This window comes from Narcine bancroftii, chromosome 1 (genome assembly GCF_036971445.1).
Source record: "Narcine bancroftii isolate sNarBan1 chromosome 1, sNarBan1.hap1, whole genome shotgun sequence".
Classification (NCBI taxonomy): domain Eukaryota; kingdom Metazoa; phylum Chordata; class Chondrichthyes; order Torpediniformes; family Narcinidae; genus Narcine; species Narcine bancroftii.
This window is the reverse complement of record NC_091469.1, coordinates 116,821,617-116,835,691: the sequence shown is the minus strand read 5'-3', so window position 1 is coordinate 116,835,691 and position 14,075 is coordinate 116,821,617. Positions and strand designations below refer to the sequence as shown.

Genomic DNA, 14,075 nt, shown 5'->3' with positions numbered 1-14,075 from the left:
TGAAAACCACCACCTCATATCCACAAGTAAAATGTAAGCTTATTTTATATTCAAGGATGTACTCACTCTTTAGATGGAACTGGGAAAGATGGTCTTCTTTCTTCTTCAAATGAAGATCTGCAAGGATTTATATTCAAATAAAAATTTCATGGAACTCGCGCTTAAAAATTGCTTAAGTAGTTAATTTGATGACTTGAACATAAACAAATGCAGTTACATTATATGGTACAGTTGTGACACATTAGTTAATATATCTAAGTAGACCAAAGACTAGAGTTTAAATTCCACTAAGTGAGCTGAGAATTTGAATTCAGATAATAAGATGGAATTGGATAAATGAGTACAACTATTTTTATTAAGAAACTATAAAAAGCTGGAGGAACTCGGTAGGTCAGGCAGCATTTGAGCTTTCTGATGGAATGTCTCAATCTAAAACATCAACTAAACACCACTTAATAGCCTGGACATGTTTGGGATTGTCTGATCTCAGAAGCTAAGTAAGCACAGGACTGGTCAGTACTTGGAGGGGAGACTGCCTAGGAACATCAGGTGCTGTAGGTTTCTGTGAGGGGTGCTGGACAAAGTGGAAACCCTGTCTGCCTTATGGTAGGCACAAATTAAAGAATTATATGTTACATTCTAAATGTAGTACTATGTGACAATAATGGAACGTTTAACTAGTTGAGGCCTGATCTGCAGAGCTCCCCTGGCTGTTTATTTTATTTCTCCACATTCCAACATCTGCAATCCCTTTTGTCTCTCATCTTAGTAACAATGGCCAAAAACTGCAAGACTGCTGTAAATACCCATCTGGTCCAGAAATGTCTTTCAGGAGAAGAAATCTGCTGTACTCACTCAGTCTGGTCTACATGACTCCAGACCCAAGCCACGTGATCCACTATATTTTTAAATTGCCATTTGAAGTGGCTTAACAGACTATTCAGTTGTCGTCATCACCCACATCGTCAGTGAATTAATTGGATGGATAATAAACCTTGCCAGTGATGCCCCATCACAAAAAGTGAATAAATAAAATAAAATACTGGTAATATTACTGGGTCACTTACAGCATTGGATTTGTATCAGGCAGAAAGTAGATGAAGTCTCTCATTGTCATTTTAGTACGTTCTGGTGGGTTATCATTTTCCCAAATTGGAATGGTTTCTCTGTGAGCTTTCTACAATTGCCCAAAAAAGACAAATTATTTAACAATGCATCATCAGAAAATACTTAAGAATGACACATGGATTGTATGGAAGATACAAGATATCAAATTGTTGTAATACATTTACACAAAATGTACCACATCACCCACACTCCTGTTCGGCTCCGAATCATGGGTCCTCTACCGGCACCACCTACGGCTCCTAGAATGCTTCCACCAGCGTTGTCTCCGCTCCATCCTCAACATCCATTGGAGCGCTTACATCCCTAACGTCGAAGTACTCGAGATGGCAGAGGTCGACAGCATCGAGTCCACGCTGCTGAAGATCCAGCTGCGCTGGATAGGTCACGTCTCCAGAATGGAGGACCATCGCCTTCCCAAGATCGTGTTATATGGCGAGCTCTCCACTAGCCACCGTGACAGAGGTGCACCAAAGAAAAGGTACAAGGACTGCCTAAAGAAATCTCTTGGTGCCTGCCACATTGACCACCGCCAGTGGGCTGATAACGCCTCAAACCGTGCATCTTGGCGCCTCACAGTTTGGCGGGCAGCAACCTCCTTTGAAGAAGACCGCAGAGCCCACCTCACTGACAAAAGGCAAAGGAGGAAAAACCCAACACCCAACCCCAACCAACCAATTTTCCCCTGCAACCGCTGCAATCGTGTCTGCCTGTCCCGCATCGGACTTGTCAGCCACAAACGAGCCTGCAGCTGACGTGGACTTTTTACCCCCTCCATAAATCTTCGTCCGCGAAGCCAAGCCAAAGATAACCACATCACCCAATGGGCTTACAAGTGAAACATTCGATCACACTGGAATGCTGTGATATGATGTTTTACTTGACAGCATTGTGCATAGAAAATAATAGCAAACATTCTGCTAAATTTCTCGCCTTTGTTTTTGTACAGGGTGATGATGATGGCATCACGAAGGTCCTGAGGCAGCTTTCCTTGGTCCCAGCAGAGCATGAAAAACTCATGCAGTTTGGTATGCAGAGCTTTGCCGCCAGCCTTCCAGACCTCTGGGGGGGATTCCATCCATACCTGCTGCTTTGCCACTTTTCAGTTGTTCAATTGCCACTTGAAAAGATCATATACGATCTTAGGAGGGGATATAACACCTTACTAAAAATCTGGCAGCCCTATTTATTTAGAATATATAGGTACCTCACGAGCACCACCATAGCATTATGACCACTATTGACAACGTTGTGATACCATCATGTCTCTATGTGTTTTACTGTACAGACGGACAATGGGATTTTTTTGTTTTTCTTCTCCATTTAATTGGACTTGTACAGAGGGGAGGGGTGGAGAAGGGATTGGTTTTCTTGACGTTTTGTCTGGTTGTTAATTGTTAAATATATTTAAAATATTATTAAAAAAAGAAAATAATAGTAAACACAAGTAAATCAGTCAACAGTTTCTTGCATTCACATGCAGACAACTAAACTCAGAACTCTTGAAGTTGCTGTCGAAGGTATCTTCAGGGTGCACTATAATTGCGCTCACTCTAATTCAACACTTCAGTATGCATAATAAATGCAAACAGGGCAATTTTTTTCAACCTTCTTACCAAGACCAACAAAGACAAAGGATCTGGGAATGTTGGTATTTGAAATACATTAAGCTATGGAGTCATTGAGAGATATAGTCATACAGCACAGAAGAGGCTTTTCAGCTCAACTTGTCCAGACCAAGTTGACCTTCTACACTATTTAATTTGCCTGTCAATATCTTCTAAACCTTTCATAAGTATCTTTTGACTGTCATAATTGTTCTTGCTTCCAGGGCATCCTCTGTCACCTCATTACAGATTATGGACCACCCTCTAAGTGAAAAGTTGGCCTTCATGCTCCTCTAAATCTCTCCCTTCTCACTTTAAACCTATGCTTTCTAGCTCTAGAATAATCTATCCCAGAGGAAGATGGTCACCATTCACTTTATCCAAGCCCTTCATAATCTTATGAACCTTCATAAGGTCATCCCTCTGGCTCTTACATTTGCAGAATAAAGACCCATCCCATTCGACCTCTCCCTATAATGCAACCTCTTCAGTCCTGGTAAAGCCCTTCTGCATCTCTTTGAAAGAATATACGAAATAGGAACAGGTGGAGGCCACCTGGCTCATTGAGCCTGCTCTGCCAGTCAATAAGATCATGGCAGATCTGACTATGGATTCTTCTGCTGACAGATCTGTTCCCTGTGTTACAGATTGCATTAATAAAAATTATGATACAAAAAAATCTTAAAAAGGTATAGATTGTGGGGGGTTTAGTTTAGGTACACTTCACAAATAGACATTAACATTTCACAAAAAAATTCTCATTTGAAATGAAAGAGCTATGCATAAGCAGAGACTTCATGTCCACAGTGACTTTACAGAAACTTTGAAGAATGTCTATGGAGACTTCACAAGTAGGCGTTAGACTGATGTTGTGGAAAAAATGGACTAATGTCTTTTAAGAAACAGATGTCCAGGCTCAGAAACTGATTCGGGTGCCAGCAACGCGAGTCTGGTTGAAGGTTGCTATTCTCAGAGGGGTCATGTGGTTTTTGTAAACTGAGAGAAAATAAACAAACAAGTGATTTCTCTTGGGGGGCGGGGGAGAGAGAGAGAGAGAGAGAGAGAGAGAGAGAGAGAGAGAGAGAGATGTCAGTTTACAACAGGAATTGGTGTTGGACACTGTGAGCTTTGCACTCCTACTATAAGACCCAATTTGAAGTTGGGTTTTGAGTCCTGAATCCAGCCCATTCTCAACCCTTGTAGTCAATTACAAGAGGAAGCGGCTGGTTAATGTGTTTCTCCTGAAATAGGGGAAAAAAGAACTCCGTGGTAACCTGGAAGAAATGATCTTTTGGAAAAACCCCAAGAGGGAGCAAGATTCTTCGACAAGACACTGAAGTGGCTGATTGAAGGAGATCAGTTTGTGTCTGTCCAATGAACAACAAATCTCTCTCTCTCTCTCTCTCTCTCTGAAACCAACAAAGACCTTCCTTTGCGGTAACAATTTAAGTTAAAAGCACCAGAGCCTGGTGAAGATCATAAATGTTACACTCTGTGCACAGTATGATAATTGCCTGATACCAGAGAACTTGGAGAATTGAAAAGTGAATGAATGGACAGTGAAACAAAGAACTTTCCTGAACTCATAAACATTACATACACATGCGCTTAGAATTGGATGGGGGTTAAGTTAGGTTAAGAGTAATAAGTTAAAGATTGATATTATTATGTTTGAAGAAAATTAAAAGCAACTTTTGTTTACGCAACCATTGCCTTGGTGAATTTCTAATGCTGCTGGTTTTTGGGGTCTTCTGGGCTGTAAACATTAATCCCCCTATCATTCAAAGCAATCTGTCTTAATTATATTCAATGAGGCAGCCTCCACTGCTTCTTCGGGTAGATAATTCCACAGATTTACTAATCTCTGGGAAAAGCAATGCCTCCTCATCTACTCACCTGAAGCTTGAGGCTAAAACCCCCCCTCAGTCTCTCCTGCCAGTAGAAACAATAGTGTATTTATCTATTCCTTTCAGAATTTTAAATGTTTTTATAAGAAATCCCCATATCCCTCTAAACTTCAGTAAGCATAGTCCCACGCTACTTTATCTTTCCTCATAGGCTAACACCTTTGTTTCTGGAGGAATCAACTTCCTCTCACCACCTCCAAAGTTAGTAGTATTGTAATGGATAAATATTGGGAGGAATTTGGTAAGATTGGAGTGGGTTACATACATACACATATTTTAAAACAGATCTTATTTAAAATACTAAGAATTCATATTCAGTAACATTGCAGAAACTTTGGAGAATGATATGCACATTTCACAAGTAGGTGCAAATTGAAATGACGTCATGAAATGAACGGACCATTGTCTTGGAGGAGACAAACTGGCTGTTTGCAAATACCTACAGAGTGCTCACAGAAAGATCACTCTGGGTTTTGTTTACCTAAGACAACAGCTTGACCAAGAGGGAGAACAACTCCTGTGGTTTGCTGAAGATGATGGGGGTTTTTGCAAGTGAGACAGTCACATGGGCTTTCTGGCAGTTGGGGGGAGACAGACACAGAGACAGACACAGAGACAGACACAGAGACAGACACAGAGACAGACACAGAGACAGACACAGAGACAGACACAGAGACAGACACAGAGACAGACACAGAGACAGACACAGAGACAGACACAGAGACAGACACAGAGACAGACACAGAGACAGACACAGAGACAGACACAGAGACAGACACAGAGACAGACACAGAGACAGACACAGAGACAGACACAGAGACAGACACAGAGACAGACACAGAGACAGACACAGAGACAGACACAGAGACAGACACAGAGACAGACACAGAGACAGACACAGAGACAGACACAGAGACAGACACAGAGACAGACACAGAGACAGACACAGAGACAGACACAGAGACAGACACAGAGACAGACACAGAGACAGACACAGAGACAGACACAGAGACAGACACAGAGACAGACACAGAGACAGACACAGAGACAGACACAGAGACAGACACAGAGACAGACACAGAGACAGACACAGAGACAGACACAGAGACAGACACAGAGACAGACACAGAGACAGACACAGAGACAGACACAGAGACAGACACAGAGACAGACACAGAGACAGACACAGAGACAGACACAGAGACAGACACAGAGACAGACACAGAGACAGACACAGAGACAGACACAGAGACAGACACAGAGACAGACACAGAGACAGACACAGAGACAGACACAGAGACAGACACAGAGACAGACACAGAGACAGACACAGAGACAGACACAGAGACAGACACAGAGACAGACACAGAGACAGACACAGAGACAGACACAGAGACAGACACAGAGACAGACACAGAGACAGACACAGAGACAGACACAGAGACAGACACAGAGACAGACACAGAGACAGACACAGAGACAGACACAGAGACAGACACAGAGACAGACACAGAGACAGACGACAAACTCAACAAACTCTCTCAGCCAGTGTATATGACACTGAAAGCAGCTGAACAGTGCAAGCCAAGAGAAGCTGGTTGGAAACAGAAAGCTCAAGAGTGGCGGATGGCTGAAAGTCCTTTTTGTCTGATGGTTCTCTTGGAATAAGAACAGAAAGGACCTCTGTGGTAGCCTGAAGAAAGAGGTTACTATCTGGAGAACTCTGATGGGGCAAGTTTCATCAGCGAGACATTGAGGTGACTAATAGTGGTACCTCAGTTGTGGACATCCTGGAACAACAAATATTTCTCCCTGAAAACCCTACAAGAACCTTCCTGAGCAGTAAATATTTACCTTTCGAGCACCAAAGTCTGGTGAACTTTATACATGTTAAATTCTGTGCACAGTATGAGAAATTACCTGGAACGAGAAAACTTGGAACAAGGAGAAGTGAGATTGAACTGTGAACCAAAGAACTTTTCTTAAATTTACACAAACATCATACATGTGCGCTTAGAATTAGAAGGGGGTTAATTTGGATTAGTTAAGTAGAGAGATAAGTTAAAGTTTTATTCTGTTTTCATGTTTAAAGATAATTAAAAACAACTTTTGTTTAAGTAACTATTTGTCTTGGTGAATGTCTATTGCTGCTGAGTTTTGGGATCCTTTGGGCTCGTAACAATATCATTCATCAAGTAATTAGACAAGAATAGCACAGTACTCCAGGTATAGCCTCACCAGTACCTGGTACCTACCGTTACAGCAGAACATCCCTATTCTTATATTCAATCACTCTAGCAATGAAAGACAATATTCCATTTGCCTTCTTGATTATATGCTGAACCTGCAAACTTACTTTTTGCGACTGATGTACAAGCACTCCCAGGTTTATCTGCACAAAAAAAGCACTGTAATTTTTCAATATTCAAATAATCATCCAATTTACTATTTTTCCTTCCATAGTTGAATGACCTTGCATTCACCAAACATATGCCCATTCACTTAACCTGTCTACATCTCTCTGCAGTCTGTGTCCTCTACCTTATTTGCTTTTCCACTCAATGCAAACTTAAATACGCTAGACTTGGGCCCCTCCTCCAGATCATTTACATACATTGTGATCAGTTGTGGGCCCAACGCCAGTCCTTGCAGCACCTCACTAACCACTAAGTGCTAACCAGAGAAACATCAATTTATCTCAACTGTGCCTTCCATTGGTTAATCAATTCCCTATCCATGGTAAAATATTAGCCCCAACTCTGTGCACTCTAATTTTATGCTGAAGTCTTTTGTGTAGCACCTTATTGAACACTTTCTGGAAATCTAAATATACCACATCTACTTGTTCCTCTCCATCTACTATGCTCATTAAACCTAGTACGTTAGTTGAACATGAGCTGTGCTTCCTGAATCCACGCTGTGCCTTTCTGATGGAACAATATCTATCCAGATGTCTCGTTATTTCTTGCTTGATGGCAAACATGTCAAATGCCTTCTTCATCAACCCTGTCCACCTGAGTCACCACGTTTAGGTCACTATGCATTTGCATACCTAAACCTTTCTCTTCGACAACACTCTTCAGGACTGTTCTGTTTACTCTGGGTGTTCTGCCCTGATTTGATTTACTGAAGTACAACACCCCACACTTGTCAGAGTCAAATTTCATTTGCCAGTCCTTGGCAAACCTTCCCAATTGAACTGGATCCTGTTGTAAACGGAGGGTCTTTCTTCAGTGAACACTACCCCATGAATTTTGGTATCATCTGCAAAGTTACTAATTACAGTAACTACATTGACATCCAAATTGTTAATATAATAACAAATCTAGAATCAATGCAACTTTTAAGAACCTCAGGAAGTTAGCTATTTGTTCAGGGGGCTTGCTAGTTTTTAAGTATTCTTACTTGTTTTCTGGCATCAAATCTTTAATATTGATTACCACATTTTTCTCAGAATAATCTGTTTTTCAGAAGTTCTGAATAAAAGGTACTATCTAACTATACCATTGATTGCACTTGGCAACATCTAAATATTTCAATAATTCTTCAGATGATGGAAAACAACCTATGGCTTTTTCAGGTTACTACTGAAATAACCATTAACAGAATCAATCTCCTAATATATCATTAAATTACCTTCTCTTTCTTCATCTCCTCTTTCAGCATTTGTCGCAATTTTCGAGCTTTCCTGAGCCTTTCAAGGTCAGAAGGAACTTTTGCAGGCTTTGTCTGTGGAGATGAGATGCTGGGAGATGGTACAATTCCTTTTGTAGGTGTGCTACTGGGTGTAATCCTCTCCTTAAGTGGCAAAGGCAATGCTTTCCGTGTCATTGCCACTCGGGTAGAACTAGTTCCTACAGCTGAATCTTTATGCACAGTGTTTTTAACAGGAGAGAACTGTGGTACTTGAGGAATTGGAGTTTTCTTTTCTGGCAATTTAACATGTTTTCCTGGAGGTGTTTTTCGTTTTTCTGGTGACTTGGGAAGTATTTTCTCAGTAGCAGTGGTCTGTAATGGAACAGAATTATCTAGAATGGATGCCACATTGGTCACAGGAGTTGACAGATTTTGTTGCTGAGATTTTGCTGGTAGATTCGTTGATTGCTGTGCAGACAAAGAGGTGGATCTTGGTTTAGCCAAATTCGGCATGGTTGAGAAGCGCTTTCTTCTTTGCAAAGGTGGCACAGTTGGTTTACCTTGAGCTCCAGACTCTCCAGTTTTATCATTTTTTTCATTCCTTTAAAAAAAAACAGAAAAACTGAAAAACATAAGAAAATTCCTATAAATGTTCTTTGAAAATTCTTGTCAATTTAAATCAAATCAATTTTTGATGTTAGAAATGGTAGAATAGACAAGAGAAAGCCAGTGATTTAGCTTAGTTGGACTTTCAAAATTAGATTAGATTCAACTTTATTACCCTAAACTGATCAAAATTTTTTTTTAATGATATATTTTTATTCTGTAATATTATTGTTTAATATCTCTGTATTAATTCATTACTTACTATGTATTTTTTTTATATCTCTTTGAACTGTATGTGTTTATAAATTATAATAATAATAAAAAGATTGAAAAAGAAAAGAAAGATTCAACTTTATTGTCATTAAGCCAATTAAATAAAATTAGCATCCAACCAGAAGTTTAAAAAGTCCTATTATCAAATAACTACATGAACATAAAAACAAGTGCATTCAGAAAGCAAACAATTATAAAAGTACTGACAGTACAATACGAGTCCAGTACCACTCAGCATTGTAATTAAAGATTCGGTAAGGTCACAGCCTTGGGGGGGGAAAAAAAGCTCTTCTTAAGCCTGCTGGTTTGAGAGCAAAGGCTCCTGTAGCACCTACCAAATGGAAGAAAAGTAAAAAGTCCATAGTTAGGGTGAGATGCATCCTTGATGATGCTCTTCACCCTGCCCAGTCAGCATTCCTGATAGATGTTCTCAATGGTGGGCAATTGGATGCCGATAATCTGCTGGGATGTTTTCACCAACTGCCAAAGTGTTTTACGGTCTGATATGAGACAATTGCCACACCATATTGAGATGCCATAGGTAATTATGCTCTCAATGGTATAGCAGTAAAAATCCATCAATATCCTGGGACCGAGGTGTACTTTCTTCACGGTCTGCAGGAAATATAGGCGCTGTTGCGCCTTTTTGATCAGGGTGGGACCAGGGACAAGGTGAGACCATCAGAAATGTGGACACCACATTGAAGCTCGACACATGTTCTACCATAACTCCAATGATGTAAATAGGGCCATGACTGTGGCATCCAGCAAGCCTGAAATCCACAATGATCTCCTTGGTCTTCTGAGTGTTAAGTTCAAAGTTGTTGTTGGCACACCAACTGGTCAGGTGCTGGCCCTCAGCCCTAAAGGCCATCTCATCATCCACTTTGATCAGGCCAACCACCATAGTGTCATCTACAAACTTGATTATAGAATTAGAATCATATACAGGAACACAGTCATAGGTGAAAAGGTAATACAGGAGAGAGCTCAGCACACAGCCCTGGGGCACACAGGTACTCATGGTGAGAATGGAAGAGAAGAGATTGTCTAACTGAACAGATTGGGGTCTGTTAGTCAGAAAGTCCAAGGTCCAGTTGCAAAATGCCTTTGATACCTTTCATCTAAAGGTTAGTATCCAAAATTAAAATTCATGGGATTCAGGCAAATATTTTGACATGGATTAAAAATTTGTTAACAGAAAATGGGGCCAGGAATAAATGAATGTTCTTCTATGGAGCAGTAAATAAATAGCAAGGTATCACAAGGATCAGTGGTTTGGAGATAGGAGAAGGGGCAAGAGGAAACGGAGAGGCCACAGAGAGACTTGGAAAGATTAGGACAATGGGCAAAGTGGCGGCAAATGAAATCTAATGTTGGAATGTGTACAGACATGGACTTTGGTAAAAGAAATAAAAAGGCAGACAATTATTTGAATAGAGAGAATATTCAAAATTCGGAAGTGCAAAGGGACTTAGGAGTTCTCGTTTAGGATACCCAAAAGGTTAACCTCCAGATTGAATTGGTGGTAAAGAAGGCAAATGCATATTTGCATTCATATCCAGAGGAATAGGATACAAGAGCAGGGATGTGATGTTGAGACTTTATAAGGCACTGGTGAGGCCTCTCTTGGGAGTACAGGGTACAGTTTGGGGTTCCTTTTTCAAGAAGAGGTTCTGGCATCAGAGATGGTTCAGAGAAGATTTACAACAATGATTCCTGGAACAAAGGCATTAATGTGTGAGGAATAGTTTTAAGATTTTGCAATGTATTCGTTGGAGTTCAAAAGAATGGGATGGGGGGGGGTTTAGGGGAAGGGTATCTCATAAACCATTCAAATATTGAAAGGCCTGGACAGAGTAGATATGGCAAAGTTGTTTCCCATGGTAGGGAAGTCTAGAACAAGAGGGCACAACTTCAGGATTTAAAAAGAGATGCTAAGAAATTTCTTTAGCCATGGAGTGGTGAACCTCTGGAACTTGCTGCCTTGGGTGGCTGTAGAGGCCAGGTAGTTGGGTGTATTTAAGGCAGAGATTGATATCCATCTGAATATTCAGGGTATCAAAGGTTATGGAGAGAAGGCAGTTGAGTAAGAGAATGGATCAGCTTATGATGGAATGGCAAAGCAAACCCGGCAGGCCAAATTGCCTACTTCTGCTTCTATATCTATGGACCCAATTATTCACAACTCATGAAAGAGTTGGATGAGGGATCCAACTGTAACAAATTTAGAAACAACACAAAGCTCAAAGTTGGGGGGGAGGGGGGTGGGATCAGTGAAGAATATGCAAAGACACTCCAAATTATTTACACAAGTTTGATGATTCAAGATCTCTTTGTTAAGTAATAATACAAAAATGTAATATACATGATATATTTCAACTTTTGCCTGCCATAAAGCAAACAGTCTCCATGTCCATTGCCTGGCATCCCTAAAGGTATGAAAGAGAGAACCAAAATAAAGTCCCTTCAGAGACACTGAGTGTCCGTGGATTCGCATCCAGCACTGCAAAAGCCTATGCAGCCAAACAAAGTCCTGTTGAAACCAATGGCAACCCAAGCTCAGATCAAAAGAGACCCTTTGGGACCTCTTCTTGCCCTCAGCATCCTCTTGAATCCCAGTTCCAAACACTGGATCCCATGAGAAAGTCTCTAGCAGCCCAGAGTCTGTGAAAGTCCTTCAACCGCAAGTTGCCAATAATTACGCAGCCTGTGTGGATCCTTCGGCTACAAGTTGCCAGTAGCCCACAACCAGTGTAAGTCCGTCAATCGCAGGTCACAGACAATCCCGCAGACTGCATGGGTCCTTCAGACACTGATCCCCTTGCTGGTCTGCTGCTGTGGTCACCTTCCCTGGAGGGTCATCTCCTAACTTGTCAACGGTGGTGGTGGGGGATGTGTTCTCCCCATTTTTGGTGCCCTGCAAGGGTCTGCTGCTCCCCCAGAGCCTGCAACCCAGCACAGGCACCACTATGTTGGCCACAGACTTCCATGGTTACAGGATATTTAAAAGGAACCACCATCTGCACAGTCTGTTTAAAGCCAGTACGTTGGCAATAGGAGTAGCACCATGTCTCTGCTCCCCACTCCCACAGGGCTGCACCAGCACCTCCGCTGCCATTGCAGTGGCTCTGGCAGCGCCGGCTTTTTTTCCTCTCAAACCATGAGTGAGCAAATGCACAGCAGATGGAGTTGAAGGGGAAGATTTGCAGATGCTCTGATTGTAGTGCAGTACACAAAAAACCTGGAGAAACTCAAAAGGTCATGCAGCATAAAAGGTGACCAACGTTTCGGATCTGAGCCCTTTCTCAAGGTATGAGCAAAAAACATGCAAATCCCTAAATAAAACGGTTGGGGGAGGAAAGGAGGGAGGAAGGGGCAGAGGTAGCAGGTTAACAGATAAAAGATCATTAGGGATATATGGGTGGAAAGGTAAAAAAAAAATAAAAAAGCCAAGGCGTGTTGGGGGAGAGGATAGTTCTGAATGTAGGGAAGGATGGGAGCTGGAGGAAAGGAAACAGAGTGACAGGGAAAGGGAGAGACCCAGGGGAGGAGTTTTCTGGAAACTGGTGAAGTTGATGTTAATGCTACATGGTTGGAGAGTGCCCAGACAGAATATTAGGTGCTTTTTCTCCAATTTGCTGGAACCTCAGTAGGGCAACAAATGACACCATGGATAGACATATCAGTTTGGGAATGGTGTGTGGAATTAAAATGGTTGGTCACTGGGTGGTCCCTGTTATTGCAGCAGATAGAGTGATGGTCCTCAAGGAAACAATTTCTCAGTCTGCTTCCAGTCTCTCCGATGTAACGGAGGCCACAACAGGAGCGCCAGATGCAGTAGATGACTCCTGCTGATTCACAAATGATTGGGGACCCCAGTGGTGGCAAGGGAAGAGGTGTGGGCTCAAGTGTAGCATTTTTACAGTCACACGGGTAGGTACGAAGGGGCCGATTGATGGGAAGGGAGGAATAGACGAGGGAGTCCAAAAGGGAGCCTCCAAAAAACAGAGAGAACAGAATAGGAGGTGTGTCTTGTGGTGGGATAACATTGTAGGAGGTGGAAAAAATTACGAAGGATATTATGTTAAATGCGAAGACTTGTTGATTGGTAGGTGAAGACAAAGGGAATCCTCTCCTTGTTGCATCTCAGGGTGGGAGGGATCCAGAGCAGGTGTGGGAAAGAGAGGAGATGCGGGTAAGGGCTGAGATGATGACAGTAGAGCGGAAGCCACAGGCAAAGCTTCTCAACTCTCCCACCACAACATTAAAATGATTTCATTGGTGCTACCTCTTTTACCCATGATGAGCTCGTCAACTCTATCCACTTTGCTGCTAACTTTCACCCCAAACTGAAGTTCACTTAATCTATTTCTGGCAACACTCTCCCCTTTCTCAATCTCTCGAGAGAAATTCTAGGTATTTTCCACAAACCCACCAACTCCCACAGTTACCTCTCAATCAACACCTCTTCACATCCTGTCCCCTGCAAGGATCCTATTCCTTTCCCTCAATTCCTCCACCTCTTTCGTATTTGTTCACAGGGTAAGGTCTTCCATTTTAAAATATTTGAGATGTCAACATTCCTCAAAAAAAGAGTCTCTGTTTTGACTCAAAATATTGATGGCTCTTCTTAAAAATGATTAGCTAAGAAAATATATTCTATTATGCCTAACCTACTTATTCGATGACCACAGAACCAAAACCTGCTACGATCATAGACAAGATTAGTGACTCAGAAATATCAAGACATTAAGATGGTAGCAGAAGGGGAGTCACGTGATGAAGTAGTGGCCGGACGGTGAACTCCAGCCCTCTCCAGAAAAGTCGGAAAAAACAAAGGAAAACACAAAGGCACAGAAATAAAAGTTAAAGAAAAGTGAGTATAAAGGTGGAAAGAAGATGGCGACAAAAAAAGAAA

The 14,075-nt window shown here is 41.7% G+C and overlaps 1 protein-coding gene across 6 annotated transcripts in view; it reads right to left on the bottom strand.

Annotated features, from left to right (window-relative positions):
* Positions 1-14,075, bottom strand: part of LOC138763083 (transcription factor TFIIIB component B'' homolog) — a 135,335-nt gene that overhangs the window by 99,306 nt on the left and 21,954 nt on the right. For 4 of the 6 annotated variants that reach the window (XM_069936683.1, XM_069936710.1, XM_069936720.1 and 1 more), the window contains 4 exons: positions 8,276-8,876; positions 6,996-7,031; positions 1,068-1,177; positions 67-117 (listed from right to left, as the gene is read on the bottom strand). In XM_069936683.1, the coding sequence (XP_069792784.1) occupies positions 67-117; positions 1,068-1,177; positions 6,996-7,031; positions 8,276-8,876 (798 nt within the window). The other 2 variants (XM_069936700.1, XM_069936730.1) reach the window with 2 other exon arrangements.